We start from the raw sequence: 18,627 nt of genomic DNA on the forward strand, positions 1-18,627 counted from the left end.
TAAAAGGCTTTTAATGACCAAAATATAATTCAGACAGACAAAATAATAAAAATCACATTCTTCTTCTTTTAAATAATAATAATAATAGAAATAATAATAACGACATTCATCTTCTAAATAACAATAAACGTCATTAATAATAAATATCATAAAATAATAAGACGAATATTACAAATTGTCATGCAATTATTAATGTGAATGAATGGTACTCCACATCATATCATCAACTTTTAAAACTATTTTATTTCTTTCTCCCTCCCTGGTGATCGTCTCAAAAGTTTCTCTTTTTTGCCGTCTTCCGTGTGTCCATGGCGTAAAATGAGGGCTTGGGGGAAGCGGAGACTTGGATATATAGGGGCGTATAATGACGATCGTTTTCAGCCGCGGCATTTATCAAGGGCAGGTATTGCGTACACCTGGATTTTAAAGGTACGCACAGCTTCATAAATCAGGCGGTGAGAGGAGTATAGCAAAATCTTACGCCAACATATACGCCCGTTTCTACGCAAGAATGATAAATGAGGGCCAATGTGTGGTCGGCCCAGGCAGTGATTGTAATAATAGCATTAATAGCATTGCTCATGTGATGTTTGTTTATTGTAGTGCTTTGTCAGACTACAAACCTTGTGTGAAACACCGGATGCTTTTTGATCTGCATATACTACAGATTGTAGTATTGGTTATTTAGGGACCATTACTATGGGCCGATCTGATCTTAAGGCCCATCTCTTGTTAAAATGAAAAATGGGCTGAAACTCTCAGAAATCTGAAGTCCCGATCCCGTCTTTATATCTTACACAAAAAGCATGTTTCCCACATAATATAGTGCTGGTGGAAAAACACCAGGCTACACGCACATTGTAAAACATGGAAGGTTACCACCTACTGGTTGTAGGACATCTGTTATAGCATAAAATGCAGTGTGGGTTAAAGAATTGCTGAACCCTGGCACCCTTTTGTTAAACACCAAACATCTTGCTGCTGATATAGCACTTATTTATTGCCTGGGAATTTAACATTCCGGAACCCTAAGAACCCCATTGTTAAACATCAAACATATAACACTTGTCCGGGGTGCTTATCAGTCCTTGTAAAACATCAAACATTACAGAAGTTCCGCTCTAACACACGTCATACAGGAAGCCCATATATTCCACCGGAAGTCCTACCCAGCAAACAGGATGTCTCGCCCACCTGTGAAATCAGTCTGGAAGCCTGTCCATCATAAATCACCAAGTGACACATTATACCCTACATTTACTACTAATAATAATTCTGATTATTAGTATAAAGGTCGGAGTCTGGCATGCAAACGGCACGATCGTGTCATTCAACAAATCTAGAAGCACTCTTACAACACATCTTCCCCTACCTTTTGTTATTTTAGGACAATAAACTTTTACAATTCAAATGTCCTCTCAAATGTCTCAGATTGGTGAATCAAACTCTACAATACATTGTTCTGATCACGCCTCTCACTCATCCCAATTTATTAAAAGTGAGTTAAAGTGAGTATTCATAAAACGAGCAAAAAACTAATGAATGGCACACTGATCAGCAAATTCTAACCAGTCAGAAACATCAAGATGCGGCCTAGAGTATACTGCGAAATAATTGTCCACCTACCAACCAACACTTCATTAGATGGGATAAACACCCAACTGAGGCAATGCATGCAGGATTTTCAGACTGCAAAGCAAAAACACAAATATTGCATGGGGAACTGAACTAGGACTATACCCACTAATCCTCAAACTCCAGAAAATAGCTGCTCAATTTCACAACCCCTTAAAGGTACCTTCTACAACAAAGGGCTTACTAGCATTGCTCTACATTTTCCAAGACATATCAAAGAATACTCAAGAAGCCAGATTATTTTGTAGCATGCACCATGTTTTCAAACGAGCCCCCCATTTGTTTTGAAAGTGTGATGACAACTTAAGTGTGTCTGTGTCAGCTTTCTGTGCGGTGTGCACGCATGTTGCTTGATTTGTCCTTAATCCTGCATAACACGTCTCAAACATGAAGGTGTCAAGAAACACCTTGACAATATAAGTACTCAGCGAGCATGGCCTTGCTATTGAGATGCCGCCATAAGCAGACTTGGCTCTTGAGAGACGACAGACTATGTACACACTGCCCATAAAATAAGGAGGGAACAAGGCTTTATTTCCAAACCTCTTGAAATATGTATGACCAAATTAGAGATGCATATTGCCATGAGGATACCATTGGAGGGCAACAATGTGAACATATCCCACATGTACATACTGTAGTCTATAATATAACACTCAAAATGCCTTGATCCTTTCCAACCCTGTGTGTGATTATGATTTTTTTTTTTTTTGCTTGCTTTGGCAATGTAAACAAATGTTTCCCATGCCAATAATGCCCTTAAATTGAATTGGAATTTTAAGTGGGGGAGAGCGAGAGAAAATAATAAAATAAGAGATGTAGAAGAGGAAGGAAAGAGACGTTTGTACATGAGAGATTGAAAGACTGCATGTACAGAAAGAGGGAAGTAGAGATGTTGAGGAAGGGAGGGAGATGAGGGAGAGGGTTAAAGTTTTGTTAAAGAAGGGAAAAAGAGAGCAAGGAAGAGAGGGAGGAACAGTGAAAAAGTGAGGTGTTGAGGGAGAGAGAAAATAGGACAAAGGAGGGATGTGGAGTTTGTAAATAAATACAAAGAGAGAGAACTGGAAAGCAAAAGTAATCTATTGCAGGCCGCCACTCTGGCGTGTGCTTGAACCTCCCACCCACTCAAGGTTACAGTGCTAACAACCTCTGGCACTAAGCCACATTATACACCGCATGATACTCTTGCTCCTGATTAGCGGGTTCTGGACCTCTCTTCTTGTGCATCTTCACTTCATGTAGTTGATCTGAGCTGAACTCTAACTTTAAGTTCCTTGTACATTACCAGATGTTTGACCAGAGCTACTGACATCCATACATTAATTGTCCAGTTACTTAATGTAATTGTCTCTGTAGTTAAAGTAAACACATTGTTGGTTTTGGTGCTTTGCATAATGCCTGACCCTCATTCCTCATTCTGCACCAGTTGTTAATCATGCATGCTTCTCGTTAAGGGTTTTCATTTCAAATATGCAGTTTACAGTACTTGACAGTTGGTGAAGTGTTGTGTGTTGACACCATATGAATGTCTAATTACTATCTCTCTGATGTTCTCTGCTCTCCTGCTTTCACTGGCTCTTTAGATGCAGCTGCTTTACACTGCTTTCCTGAGCACGGTCATATCAACACGTTTTCACGGATACCGTTCCTCTTCCCCCAACCACTTTCATGGTGTATTGAGATAGAGCGAGTACTTCCTAAAGGAATGGTTTAATCGTCAGAATGGTCACGGGCTAGAAAACAACTGTACTGAATTTCTATAAATGCTATGGTTGTTATACAAAGGGTCATTCCTATAAACAAAAGAACAAGACAAAAAGCGCCCCACCAGTAAGCAAGCTAATACAGCAGCTGAGAAAACAAGCCATGGCTTTCTTCTGAAAGTGATCTCATTAACAGTTTCCTCATTAAATATATCAGCAACCTTTTGTCAGGAGTTGCAGATAGCCTAACAGTTCTGACCAGTAACCAAAATGTTGATAGTTTGGATCCCAGAGCCAACAAGGTGAAAAATCTGTCATTCTCTCCTTGAGCTTATTTTATTTGGGTATAATCCAAACAAAACAATTATTGGCAGTAAAGATAAAAATCGTTAAACAAAATCTAATGTTCCTAGACAGTGCCAAACAGAAAATAATAACTGCAGAATAATGACTGGCTATTTCCAAACTATACCTTGCTGCAAGTTAATGAAGGGGGAGAGAGGTTTTCCTGAAAGTAGAGCTAACGAATGACAGTGCAATACTTAAATCAAATAAGAGTTGCTTGTTTGTCTCTGGGTCCCCAGCCTAAGGTATCTTTAGCAGGGTAGAGACAGTCCTTACTGGTTCTGTGAATTACCTCTAACTTATACACCCTTGCTTCATGCTGAGTTCCCTCTGGATCCTTGAGTCCCCAGGATGTCATTACCTCACACTCCAACCAGTTAAGTTTGACCCAGTTGGTGAACACTAATCACAGACCCCTCTGCGTGCCTTCTCCTCCCTGTTGGATTACTGAAGGAGGAGTGTCACACATCTTGGACAAACTTAACCCCTCCATAGTTCTGGGTCAAAGTGTTAATGTGGGAGACAGTGTGGAACCTCTCCAGCCCCCTCAGTTGGTGTTCCAACGCTGCCGTGACCTAAGCATAGGCGTTTGGTTCTGCCCATAAACGCTGTATGGCCTACAGGGACCTCTCATTGGTGGGTGTGTCATTGGTAGAGCGTTGCCATTCAGGGTAGTTTAGTTTCTTAAGTTCATCCCAAAACTGTTGCCTTAGGAGATCCCTCAGCACTCCCCAAGCTTCCCTCTTAACTAAGCAGAATTGTTCTCTTTCCTGTGTCTTGTGATGGGTCTGGGCTTCTCCAACCATTCTCAGGCATGGAGAAGTTCTTCCGCTACTTTCTTTTCACTGATTCCTCTGAGGACGTATGCCAGACCTTGCTTCTGGGGACCTGCTGTACCCACCATCTGCTGCATCTCAGGTGGTGACGCTTGGAGACGTATATAGATGACAATGGCCTCCATGACCCTCTGGACGCAAAACTGACTAATTATCTTTGCCCTACTCACCCCTCAGGCTGGGTTCTGTCCGGGTCTTTGCACTAGTTTGCTGTACTTACTCCAGAACTCCAGTATTATTCCTTTTTAACTTATCAGAGCCTTTTTGATCAGAGCCTTTTTCATGAAGATCTCTAGTGTCATTCTGCGGGAGAAATATGGATATCAATATCTCTGGACTTGCAATAAATATAAAGCATTGAATCGCAACACATATAGAATTGAGAGACATACATATTGTGAGGTCCTTGTTAATTCAGGAACCTATTGTCCTCTGCAATATATTCTGTTACATTCACAGCATCTCAATCAAACAATAAGCTTCAATTCTAGATTATACGTTCAGTTACAGTATAAATCTAAGAGGCTGTATCCACATCAGTCTCTGTCATCTATCCAGAGTTCTCCATGCCCTCATAACTCTTCCTGCTTCTGTTTTACACCACATCTATATACAGTCATTTACAAGACAAATGCCCTCACTCCTCTCCCTGACCTTCAACTCAAGTAGCTCTCTGGTAGTGGCAGGTAGAGTGAACGAGAGAGCAAGAAAGTGAGAGAACGGGGAATAAAACATTTTGAAATTATGTTTTGGTTTTCCCCACCCAGAGGAGCAATAAAGGGAGTGATGGAGGAAAAGAGATTTTCTGAGTCGCTACCTCCTTCACCTTGCACAGGCAGTCTGCTCCTGATAACAGGCTAATAAGAGTAATCAGAGCTGATTAATTAGTCTGATACAGACTGTGGTGGTGCACAGGCCTAATGGATGGCTTTATCACCCTTGGGCCTGCTTGCATGCCTGGTAGACATGACAGAAAGCAAGGGAGAAGGTGAGGTTACTGCACCTGAATTGGGATATAGGTGAAAGCGATTGGGTTGGGGAGGGTTTGATGGAGGTGTGTTATGGAGGTAGGGTCATATGGGTGATATATAGTATTATTGTATGTGTGAGCATAGACACTATCGACTACATTACTTAGGGGCCAGAGACACCGGTGTTTCGCTGATCCCAAATAAACAGCTGCTATAATGCAACACATAATACATTAAACTTTAACTTTACAGAATCTTGGTAATAAACAAGGTCTAGACTGAGGTCATATAGTGCAAAGATGTTTCCCCTGATGAAAAGTAAAGAAGTATCACAAGTTGTCCCGTCCATACTCTGTTTGTAATTACCTACGAATATATATTAGTCCAAAACACTGAAAAACTGATGGGTGAATGAAGTGGCTTACTGATTTGTGGTTGTGAGGAATCCTATGAGGTTGTGTGTTTGCGCTTGCGTGTGTTATAGCATGGGACTTTGCAGATGTTTGTGTGTGTGAGACTGCATACACACATATGTGTTTGTTTTTTGAGAGTTCTGCGAGGCCTACACTGTTGGGGTGGTGTTTAAGCCCTGCCCCAGCCACTGTACTAGGTGGCTAGATGTCACTGGTGGTGGGGCTAAATTTAAACAGCTCTATGATTTATTAATAGACTATACAGTATGCGCAGTGTTAAAAATACAGCCAGCAGGCCCTAGGTACAGTGCTTCTAGAGCATCATAACAGCCAGCCAGGCAGGAAACAGAGCGAATTGAGGCTTGGGCACACTCAGTCAGCACCTTTTACCTGCACTTGGTGACCCTGAGATGATGACTCAGGTTTTCACGGATTCAGTAACTTGAGGAATAACAATAATGCTATTAACATCAGCAACATATATAGCAGTGAGGATACTGCAAGATATAACACAAAGATTAGAATGAAAAGGAAATAAAAATGTAATAATATGTTGTCTCCCTGCCTCTCCCTGCCTTTCATTTTTTCTTTCCTCTTCCTTTTCCAGTATGAGTATTTCAATGCAGTGTTGATAAACGAGATCGATGAAGAGGGAAATAGTGTTGAACTTGGAGGGGACTTTCTTCTACAACCCAATGACCACTTCAACAACCTGTCTGTCAACCTTAGCCTCAGTGTGGTCCAGGTGCCCACCAACATGTACAACAAAGGTATGTTCAATAACAATGTCTACCAACAATGGTAGTTCAGTAACAACATATAATAAAGGTATGTTCAATAACAACATGTGCATCAAAAGAATGTTCAGTGACAACATCTACAACAATGGTAGTTCAGTAACAACATATAATAAAGGTATGTTCAATAACAACATGTGCATCAAAAGAATGTTCAGTGACAACATCTACAACAATGGTAGTTCAGTAACAACATATAATCAAGGTGTGTTTAATAACATGCACAAAAAAGGTATATGTTTATCTGTATCCTAACCTAAATTCTGTCCCTAACCTTAACCCTAAACCTAATTCTAAACCTAACCATAACCTTAGAAAGCAGTAGTTAATCAAGCGATAGTTTAACATTTATTGAAAGTTTATTGATAGCATTACTATCTATAGATCATCTAGGGATGGAAATTGTGACTCATACTATAGTGTAACCAGTATGTTTTTATACTAAAATGTTCAAAAAAGTATAATAAAAACATATTTCAGCAGAGGGACATTCAGCAATATCATGTTAAACAAATGAGTATTCAATACCAACAAAAGGTACTTTCAAGAACAACATGAAAACAAAATATTTAAAATTGGTACATATGTTAAATAACTAAATGAAAAACAAAGGTATTTTCAATAACAGCATGCAAAACAAAGGTATGTGCTCTATATGTGTGTGTTTTTGTGTCTGCCTTCCTATGTGCACCTGTTTGTGTCTTTATTCCAACAAAAAGTATTTTAATTGAAGATCCTTCTCCACCCCCTCCTGCCATTAACTTAATTAGCTATTTAATAATCCATTATTACGCTAATTCTTCCAAGCGAAGTCCAAAAGAGGAAGTCACGTCCTTGTACAGCACTTGGCAGACTGAGTGAATGTCATGTCAGCTTAACCCAGCAAAGAAGGAAAAACAGAAGTAACTGTGAGCAACAAAGTGATAGGGAGAGAGAGAATAGGAGACAGAGAAAACTGGATTGTGTCCGAGTTATTGAAGGTCTAAGAACAAGACAGAAAGACAGACGAAGAGATGGAGTGGAGACACACACACACACACAAAGGTTTGTAATTATAAAGAGAAACTGGGAGACAATGAATTAAGAAAATTCAATGAACATGGGCAAAGAATGAAAGCATGGGTTAGAAAGACAAAAAATAAAAGAGGAAAGCAACTTTAAATTGTTTTAAATCTTTGTTTGCTATCAGAGCTAATCCGTGTGAATTGGCTAGGGAACTCCTGTGGTGGTGATTTGCTCTTTGTTCTAGGTAGACAGAGACAGAGGCAACATTTTCCCATGCCAGTGATGTCCCTTTGAAATTACAGGCAGAAAGAAAGACTGATAGAGGCACTTAGACATTAAGAGATAGACAGAGAGACAAAGGCAGATCCACATTCCCCAATATTGAAAAACAAAATGATATAATTTAATTCATAAAGAAATGCAACAAATGTATGATCTGCGTAAACAGCAACCTCTGGACCATCCTTTGTAGAATCTTCTAACCTCAATACCTAATGAAAAACAGATCCCACACAACCTAACTGACAAACAGAAGCAAAGTCAAACAGAAAGAAAAATATATATTTGGATTGGCTGGCTTGGTTGGAAATTATAAAATATTAGTCAATGTACACAAACAAAATGGTTATTTAAGAATGTCGTTAAGTAGTTAAAATAGGGCATATTCTGTCACTTTTGGATGATTGGTGACAGTAGATGGGACTTTGGTTTGGTAGGTGGGGGCTTCCTGTATGACTTAGGTCAGGGTTTGTAACTTCCTGTATGAAGTATGCATGTCCAGGGAGATGAAATATGGTATGGGGTGTGTGTGGTATGTAATTTATGGTGGCTTTGGTGTTTAACAATAGGGCTTCAGAGTCCTGGTGATGTTCTAGTAGGATTGTCCTGACATTCTCTTAGTTGCATCCCAGAGCAAAAGCCATGGTCCGCAGAGCTTCTAAAGCATCAAGGGATCTCATTGTTTAAAGATACCAGTCAGGAGAAGGGTAAAAAATAATTTCCAAAGCATTAGATATACCACAGAACACAGTGAAGACAGTCATCATCAAGTGGAGAATATATGGCACAACAGAGACATTACCAAGATATGGACATCCCTCCAAAATTGATGAAAAGATGAGAAGAAAACTGGTCAGGGAGGCTTCCAAGAGGCCTACAGCAACATTAAAGGAAATGCAGGAATTTCTGGCAAGTACTAGCTGTGTGCTACATGTGACAACAATCTCCCGTATTCTTCGTATAAATGGCCTATGGGGTAGGATGGCAAGATGGAAGCCTTTTCTTACAAAGAAAAACATCCAAGCCCGGCTGAAGTTTGAAAAAACAAGTCTTCCAAAAGCATGTGGGAAAATGTGTTATGGTCTGATGAAACCAAGATTGAACTTTTTGGCCATAATTCCAAAAGATATGTTTGGCACAAAAACAACACTGCACATCATCCAAAGAACACCATATCCACAGTAAAGCATGGTGGTGGCAGCACCATGCTTTGGGGCTGTTTTTCTTCAGCTGGAACTGGGGCCTTAGTCAGGGTGGAGGAAATTATGAACATTTCCAAATATCAGGCAATTTTGGCACAAAACCTTCAGGCGTCCATTAGAAAGCTGAAGATGACGTTCACCTTTCAGCATGACAACGACCCAAAGCACACATCCAAATCCACAAAAGCATTGCTCCACCAGAAGAAGATTAACGTTTTGGAATGTCCCAGCCAGAGCCTAGACCTGAATCCAAGTGAACATCTGTGGGGTGATCTGAAGAGGGCTGTGCACAGTAGATGTCCTCGCAATCTGACAGATTTGGAGCACTTTTGCAAAGAAGAGTGTGCAAATATTGCCACGTCAAGATGTGCCATGCTAATAGACTCCTACCCAAAAAGACTGAGTGCTGTAATACAATCAAAAGGTGCTTCAACAAAGTATTAGTTTAAGGGTGTGCACTCTTATGCAAACAGGTTATTGTTTTAGTTTTTTTCATCCTCAAAGATTTCAGTTTGTTTTTCAATTGCATTATTCACGTTATAGTTCACACTAAAGGTGGCCAAAGTTCTGACATGATTTATCTTTGTCTTATTCTTTTACATCACAAGAACCTGGCATTTTAACAGGGGTGTGTAGACTTTTTATATGCACTGTAGGTGGCTGGTGTGGTCAGTGTATTTAAACCAAATAGACCCCTGATGTTAGTCATTCACTCTAGCATGGCGGATTCTACAGTGATTAACATTCTACAGCGATTCAACCCCGAGATACCAGAAGTAGAATTTTATGAATTGTCCGAAGGCGAGGTGTTTAAACAGGGTTTGTCTGATCAAACGACCTTACGTGCAAGTTTATGGAGCACCTTTGGAAAAGTGTTTTATTTGGGGCTAAAACAGGGCACACATAATACGGTAGATGTGTTGTTTAAAGTCATTGAAGGACTGCAGCAGTATGACTCTCGACTGACATACAACCCTGAAATCCCGCCTTCAGTTAACACAGCATGTGAGTATCAAGCAGAATACAACCAACCGGAGTTGAACCAAAGGCTGAGGACTGGCTGTATGACGCCTTGGATGAAAACGCTGAACCCTGCTATGGTACCTCGGACCTTGACAGCTCTACTCCACCGCTATACCCACCAAGAAACTACCATTGGCTTGACGCTCAGCTAGGACCTCTTAATCTATCATACCTTTCAAATGCTGACAAGAGTTATCACAAAATGGACAAATGCCTTGCACCACAAGTTTTAAAGATCATCAATGGAACATTGGGTATGATCCTGGAACGTGTTTTTGTGGCCATTCTCCACAAAAAATGCATTGGATGTGAAGTGGACCACCTTAGCTAGAGAAGACATTCTTGTCTTGACCCGCCTGATAATTTTTTTGAGATCCATTATGATGATGTCGTGGAGACAGTTTTGACACCGCGACTGAAATGTGCTGGTCAAGGCTTTGAATGCATCTGGTTTTCAAGGACCGCTGACCGATGTTCACGTGGTAGCTAAAAACTTGTCTGGTGTACGTATGAAAACCGAGTTGGATTTATTCTCAGTCCCATTCACACAGACATCTATTGAGAAAAATACCTATGTTTAAAAATCAACCCTATCAGCAATATCAGAAGCCACTCTGGAGTTCTTTATTGCTGGAAATGTGGAAGATTTGCATTGATCTGAACAATACTTTGCTGTACCTACATGTAAAATCACTAAACCGGATGGGACTAATATTGATGCCGGACCACGTGTTGGGGTTATAACTACTCGATAGCCACCTCATTTTCACAAGTAGACGTCTCCTTGGGTGATCGTTTAATTAGTCAGAGTAGCAACACATACTACAGAGCTGTTATAGAGAGCATTCTTTAAAGAAGTGATACTTTAAAGACAAGTTTCAGCCAGTTTTTCAAGGAAACTGCAGGGCACATGGATGTTACGGACCCTGCAGGAGATGACAAATTACTTCTGATAATAGGGCTGCCTATTCAGCGAGGAATACAACATTCAAAATGGTTGTCCCAGTATCTTCTTTCATGAGAAACTCATGTTAAACGGTGTGGATATAAAGGTTAGGATGGTACACCGTAAAATTGAATTCTGTCTTATGGGGGTAGGGGATGTGCGTTATCGTCTGCACGTAGTTTCAGCATCACTCTTTGTCAAGAAAGTGAATGTATCACCAGCCTTAAAACTTGGACATGCTCAAGCGCTACATTCAACCAATGCTAAGTACCCAATTGAAAATGTGTGTATGAAGACTTTTAGTTTACCTGCAGGGAGTCGTGTTTGTAACCAGGAAAACCTATTTTTAGGATCCCTACAAAAATACATTGTCATTGGATTGGTGGAAAAAAAACAGTTTTACAGGAAATTGTACAAAAAATCTATTTAATTTCAAACTATAATTTTGGAGTTTATGGGTATGTACGTGGACGGTCAACAATTTCCTAGCAAACCATTTCAAGCAGATTACACATCAGGATAAGCAGGGCGTGAATTTTACCAATTGGCCCTCGCATCAGGAAAACACCTAAAGGAGCTAGCCATGGCTATTGACCAGTCTGACTTCTTGCACGGTAATGCACTTTATGCATTCAACTGTGCACTGGATGAGGAATATGGTCAGCACCTAAGTCTGGGAATGTCCGACTTGAGATGAGGTGTCAATTGGAGGCAAGTCATGGTTGAATACTATTAGGAAACATTACCCAAACAGATGAGAAATGAATACCGCAGAGTTGACTGCCATGGTGAACCAATTTTCATCCAAGACTAATTTCTATGGTGTGCTGGTATGCGACCAACTACCTAGTGGACCAGTCTGAGATGTTGCATCAATGATGATTGTTAATACATACCCGAGCAATTACCCCAGGGAGCACTGGCTGGCTATTTACATCAAAGACGATGGCATTGGAAGGTTTTATTACAGTTTTGGAAAAACCCCAGATTCTACATATTTTCCCAAGTCAAATCAGTGCATTTCTGCAAACCTGTGAGAATGTGGAATACAGTTCAAAACAAGTCTGAGTTATAAAGATGCTACAGTGGGGCAAAAAAGTATTTAGTCAGCCACCAATTGTGCAAGTTCTCCCACTTAAAAAGATGAGAGAGGCCTATAATTTTCATCATAGGTACACTTCAACTATGAGAGACAAAATGAGAAAGAATCCAGAAAAATCACATTATAGGATTATTAATGAATTTATTGGTAAATTATGGTGGAAAATAAGTATTTGGTCAATAACAAAAGTTAATCTCAATACTTGTTATATACCCTTTGATGGCAATGACAGAGGTCAAACATTTTCTGTAAGACTTCACAAGGTTTTCACACACACCCATTCCTTCATGCAGATCTCCTCTAGAGCAGTGATGTTTTGGGGCTGTTGCTGGGCAACACAGACTTTCAACTCCCTCTGAAGATTTTCTATGGGGTTGAGATCCGGTGTCTGGCTAGGCCACTCCAGGACCTTGAATTGCTTCTTATGAAGCCACTCCTTCTTTGCCCAGGTGGTGTGTTTGGGATCATTGTCATGCTGAAAGACCAAGCCACGTTTCATCTTCAATGCCCTTGCTGATGGAAGGAGATTTTCACTTAAAATCTCACGATATATGGCCCCATTCATTCTTTCATTTACACGGATCAGTCCTGGTCCCTTTGTAGAAAACAGCCCCAAAGCATGATGTTTCCACCCCTATGCTTCACAGTAGGTATGGTGTTCTTTGGATGCAATGCAGCATTCTTTCTCCTCCAAACACGACGAGTTTTGTTTTTACCAAAAAGTTATATTTTGGTTTCATCTGACCATATGACATTCTCCCAATCATATTCTGGACCATCCAAATGCTCTCTAGCAAACCTCAGACGGGCCTGGACACGTCTGGCACTGCAGGATTTGATTCTCTGTAGTGTGTTACTGATGGTAGCCTTTGTTACTTTGGTCCCAGCTCTCTGAAGGTCATTCACTAGGTCCCCACCTTGTGGTTCTGGGATTTTTGCTCATCGTTCTTGTGATAATTTGACCCCATGGGGTGAGATCTTGCTTGGAGCCCCGGATCGAGGGAGATTATCAGATGTCTTCCATTTTCTTATAATTGCTTCCACAGTTGATTTCTTCACACCAAGCTGCTTACCTATTGCAGATTCAGTCTTCCCAGCCTGGTGCAGGTCTACAATTTTATTATCTGGTCTTGACAGCGCTTTGGTCTTGGCCATAGTGGAGTTTGGAGTGTGACTGTTTGAGGTTGTGAACAGGTGTCTTTTATACTGATAACACGTTCAAACTGGTGCCATTAATACAGGTAACGAGTGGAGGACAGAGGAGCCTCTTAAAGAAGTTGTTACAGGTCTGTGAGAGCCAGAACTTCGTGTGGGGTCTATTGTAGGTACAGACAAAACTTTGGTTGTCTTATAATCAATTGCAGAAACGTTGTCACTATGCAAACATGGGGTAGGTGTCTGCGGTATGGCAAATGATTCAGTGTGTCAGCAGGCGTTTGTTTATACAAATAGATTTTACGCCATACAAGCTCATTTGGAATAGTTGTAAAAGGCATGTTGAGACATACCATGGCCTCTAAACACTTCCCCTATCCCAAAGGCCTTCTAGAGTCAGCAAATATGTTGGTTGCTGTCACACTTAACCAGATCCAACAGGTGCAAACCCTTGATTATCTCTCCTTTGAAAATGAATTCACTGTTTGAAGTCCATGAAGTCCAATATTTAGACCTGGGCATTCTACTAAAATATATTCAACATTGTTCTTACTCCTCACATTATCCAAAATGTCATCAACAAGGTTAACAATTCAATCAGCAGTTTGATTAGTCTTGTTTACTTCATCAGCCCCAGTCTCAGACATGGGTAGACAGTGTATTTGTGTTAAGCTCACTCTGTCAACTTTTTAACAACCTTTTCAAAAAGTATTTGATCCCCTGCTGATTTTTTACATTTAGCAACTAACAAAGAAATTATCAGTCTATACTTTTAATGGTATGTTTATTTGAACAGTGACAGAATAACAACAACAAAAAAACTGAAAAACCCATGTCAAAAATGTTATAAATTGATTTGCATTTTAATGAGTGAAATAAGTATTCAACACCTCTGCAAAACATGACTTAGTACTTGCTGGCAAAACCCTTGTTGGCCATCAAAGATGTCAGACGTTTCTTGTAGTTAGCCACCAGGTTTGCACACATCTCAGGTGGGATTTTGTCCCACTCCTCTTTGCAGATCTTCTCCAAGTTATAAGGGTTTCAAGGCTGACGTTTTGGCAACCCAGCTCCCTCTTCAGTTGTTCTATGAGATATAGGCCACTCCAGGACCTTAATGTGGTTCTTCTTGAGCCACTCCGTTGTTGCCTTGGCCATGTGTTTTGGGTCATTCTCATGCTGGAATACCCACCACCCATTTTCAATGCCCTGGCTGAGGGAAGGAGGTTCACACCCAAGATTTGACGGTACATGTCCCTGTCCATCATCCCTTTGATGTGAAGTTGTCCTGTCCAGAAAAGTTCTCCTCTGAATCATTCAGATGTTCATTGGCAAACTTCAGACAGGCCTGTACATGTGCTTTCTTGAGCAGGGGGACTTTGCCGGCACTGCAGGATTTGAGTCCTTCACGGCAGTGTGTTACCAATTGTTTTTTTGTTGACTATGGTCCCAGCTGCCTTGAGATCATTGACAAGATCCTCCTGTGTTCTTCGGGGTTGATTCCTCACCGTTCTCATGATCATTGCAGCTCCACGAGGTGAGATCTTACATGGAGCCCCAGACCGAGGGAGATTGACAGTTCTTTTGTGTCTCTTCCATTTGCAAATAATCGCACCAACAGTTGTCACCTTCTCGCCAAGCAGCGTCTGGAATGGTCTTGTACCCCATTCCAGCCTTCTGTAGGTCTACAATCTTGTACCTGACATCTTTGGACAGCTCTTTGGTCTTAGCCATGGTGGTGAGTTTGGAATCTGATAGATTGATTGATTGCTTCTGTGGACAGGTGTCTTTTATACAGGTAACAATATGAGATTAGGAGCACTCCCTTTAAGAGTGTGCTCCTAATCTCAGCTCGTTACCTGTATAAAAGACACCTGGGAGCCAGAAATCTTTCTGATTGAGAGAGGATCAAATACTTATTTCACTCATTAAAATGCAAATCAATTAATAACATTTTGGACATACATTTTTATGGATTTTTGTTGTTGTTATTCTGTCTCTCACTGTTCAAATAAACCTGCCATTAAAATTATTGACTGACCATTTCTTTGCCAGAGGGCAAAAATACAAAATCAGTAAGGGATCAAATGCTTTTTTCCTCACTGTAAATCCATATCAGTCTATATTGCTTATCGATAAGTCCAAATCATTTTCAACAGATTGTCTTACATTGGTGCTAGTTGTTTTGGATTCTTGCAGTTTTTCTAACTGATGGTGCGGCAGCAGAAAAAATTTCAGAACATGATCCATGTTGTTTAACCGTGTGTTGATGCAATTAGACTGGTTAGGAATGGAACTGCTACGCTTAGTAACGCTAGAAGAAAACCACCAGATTGGTTGATGGCTTTTCTTTTCTTTGTGAATGTATATGTATATAAAGTTGGATTTTTCAGGTTTCGCAGGTTTCCAGAAAATCCAGAAAATCACATTGTATGAATTTTAAATAATTAATTTGCATTTTATTGCATGACATAAGTATTTGATCACCTACCAACCAGTAAGAATTCCGGCTCTCACAGACCTGTTAGTTTTTCTTGAAGAAGCCCTCCTGTTCTCCACCATTACCTGTATTAACTGCACCTGTTTGAACTTGTTGCCTGTATAAAAGACACCTGTCCACACACTCAGTCAAACAGATTCCAACCTCTCCACAATGGCCAAGACCAGAGAGCTGTGTAAGGACATCAGGGATAAAATTGTAGACCTGCACAAGGCTGGGATGGGCTACAGGACAATAGGCAAGCAGCTTGGTGAGAAGGCAACAACTGTTGGTGCAATTATTAGAAAATGGAAGAAGTTCAAGATTACGGTCAATGTCCCTCGGTCTGGGGCTCCATGCAAGATCTCACCTCGTGGGGCATCAAAGATCATGAGGAAGGTGAGGGATCAGCCCAGAACTACATGGCACGACCTGGTCAATGACCTGAAGAGAGCTGGGACCACAGTCTCAAAGAAAACCATTAGTAACACACTACCCTGTCATGGATTAAAATCCTGCAGCGCACGCAGTGTCCAGGCCCATCTGAAGTTTGCCAATGACCATCTGTATGATCCAGAGGAGGAAAAGAGCTTTTTGGTCTAAATTCCACTCGCTGTGTTTGGAGGAATAAGAAGGATGAGTACAACCCCAAGAACACCATCCCAACAGTGAAGCATGGAGTTGGAAACACCATTCTTTGGGATGCTTTTCTGCAAAGAGGACAGGATGACTGCACCGTATTGAGGGGAGGATGGATGGGGCCATGTTTCGCGAGATCTTGGCCTCAGTAAGAGCATTGAAGATGGGTCGTGGCTGGGTCTCCCAGCATGACAATGACCCGAAACACACAGCCAGGGCAACTAAGGAGTGGCTCCTTAAGAAGAATCTCAGGGTCCTGGAGTGGCCTAGCCAGTCTCCAGACCTGAACCCAATAGAAAATCTTTGGAGGGAGCTTAAAGTCTGTATTGCCCAGCGACAGCCCCGAAACTTGAAGGATCTGGAGAAGGTCTGTATGGAGGAGTGGGCCAAAATCCCTGCTGCAGTGTGTGCAAACCTGGTCAAGACCTACAGGAAACGTATGATCTCTGCAATTGCAAACAAAGGTTTCTGTATCAAATATTAAGTCCTGCTTTTCTGATGTATCAAAAAAAAGTTTGGGCACCCCTCTGAGGATGCATAATAATTTACTCTGGCGTCACAGAAAATTATCACAGTGGCATGCCATTCATTTTCTAATAAAAGCTGAGTACTGGGTTACTTTCCAGACAAAGAGTTTTAGTGTAGCAATATTAAGTTGCATGAAATTAAATCAAATGTGAAAAATAGGCAATGCAAAAATTTGGGCACCCTTGTCATTTTGTTGATTTGAATACCTGTATCTACTTAGCACTGATTAATTGGAACACACAATTGGTTTGGTGAGCTCATTAAGCCTTGAACTTCATAGACAAGTGCATCCAATCATGAGAAAAGGTATTTATGGTAGCCAATTGCAAGTTGTTGTTCTCTTTGACTCTCCTCGGAAGCGTGGCAACATGGGGGCCTCAAAACAACTCTGAAATGACCTGAAAACAAAGATTATTCAACATTCAACAAGGGGAAGGCTACAAAAAGCTATCGCAGAGATTTAAGCTGTCAGTGAGTGAGGAACATAGTGAGGAAATGGAAGACCACAGGCACAGTTCTTGTTAAGGCCAGAAGTGGCAGGCCAAGTAAAATATCGGAGAGGCAAAGGCGAAGGATGGTGAGAACGGTCAAAAAACAACCACAGACCACCTCCAAAGACCTACAACATCAACTTGTTGCAGATGGTGTCACTGTGCATCGTTCAACAATTCAGCTGTACGGGAGAGTGATGCGGAAGAAGCCTTTTCTGCACAAACGCTACAGAGTCGCTTGAGGTATGCAAACGCACATTTGGACAAGCCTGGTAATTTTGGAATAAAGTGCTGTGGATTGATGAAATAAAGATTGAGTTATGCAAAAGAACACAGTGTTCCAAGAAGAACACTTGCTACCCACAGTAAAACTTGGTGGAGGTTCCATCATGCTGTGGGGCTATGTAGCCAGTGCCGATACTGTGAATCTTGTTAAAGTTTAGGGTCGCATGGATTCCACTCAATATCAACAGATTCTTGAGAATAATGTTGAAGAATCAGTCCCAAAGTTGAAGTTACGCCGGGGTTGGATATTTCAACAAGACAACACTGCTCAAAATCTACCTGGGCATTTATGCAGAGGAACAAGTACAATGTTCTGGAATGGCCATCCCAGTCCCCAGACCTGAATATCATTGAGAATCTGTGGGATGATTTGAAGCGAGCTGTCCATGCTCGGCAACCATCAAACCTAACTGAACTGCAGATGTTTTTTAAGGAGAAATGGTCCAAAATACCTTCATCCAGAATCCAGGCACTCATTAGAGGCTATAGGAAGCATCTAGAGGCTGTAATTTTTGCAAAAGGAGGCTCTACTAAATATTGATGTGATTTTTCAGTTGGGATGCCCAAATGAATTCACCTGTCTAATTTCATTTTGATACATATTGCAAATTTTCTGTTCATTCTATAAACCTAATTTCACTACTGACAGATCCAAATGAAATTGCTGATCCAAACACCCAATTATTTATAAATGAAAATCATGGAAATTGTCAGGAGTGCCCAAACTTTTTCATACGACTGTATGTCATGTAATAAAATGCAAATTAATTACTTAAAAATCATACAAAGAGAT

At 40.8% G+C, this 18,627-nt stretch overlaps 1 protein-coding gene across 2 annotated transcripts in view; it reads left to right on the top strand.

Annotated features, from left to right (window-relative positions):
• cacna2d3a (calcium channel, voltage-dependent, alpha 2/delta subunit 3a) overlaps window positions 1-18,627 on the top strand; it is a 691,437-nt gene that overhangs the window by 256,245 nt on the left and 416,565 nt on the right. For both annotated transcript variants that reach the window (XM_034295715.1, XM_034295716.1), the window contains exon 5: window positions 6,511-6,673. In XM_034295715.1, the coding sequence (XP_034151606.1) occupies window positions 6,511-6,673 (163 nt within the window). The remainder of the gene's footprint in view (window positions 1-6,510; window positions 6,674-18,627) is intronic.

The sequence above is a fragment of the Esox lucius genome, chromosome 12, assembly GCF_011004845.1.
Source record: "Esox lucius isolate fEsoLuc1 chromosome 12, fEsoLuc1.pri, whole genome shotgun sequence".
Taxonomy (NCBI): domain Eukaryota; kingdom Metazoa; phylum Chordata; class Actinopteri; order Esociformes; family Esocidae; genus Esox; species Esox lucius.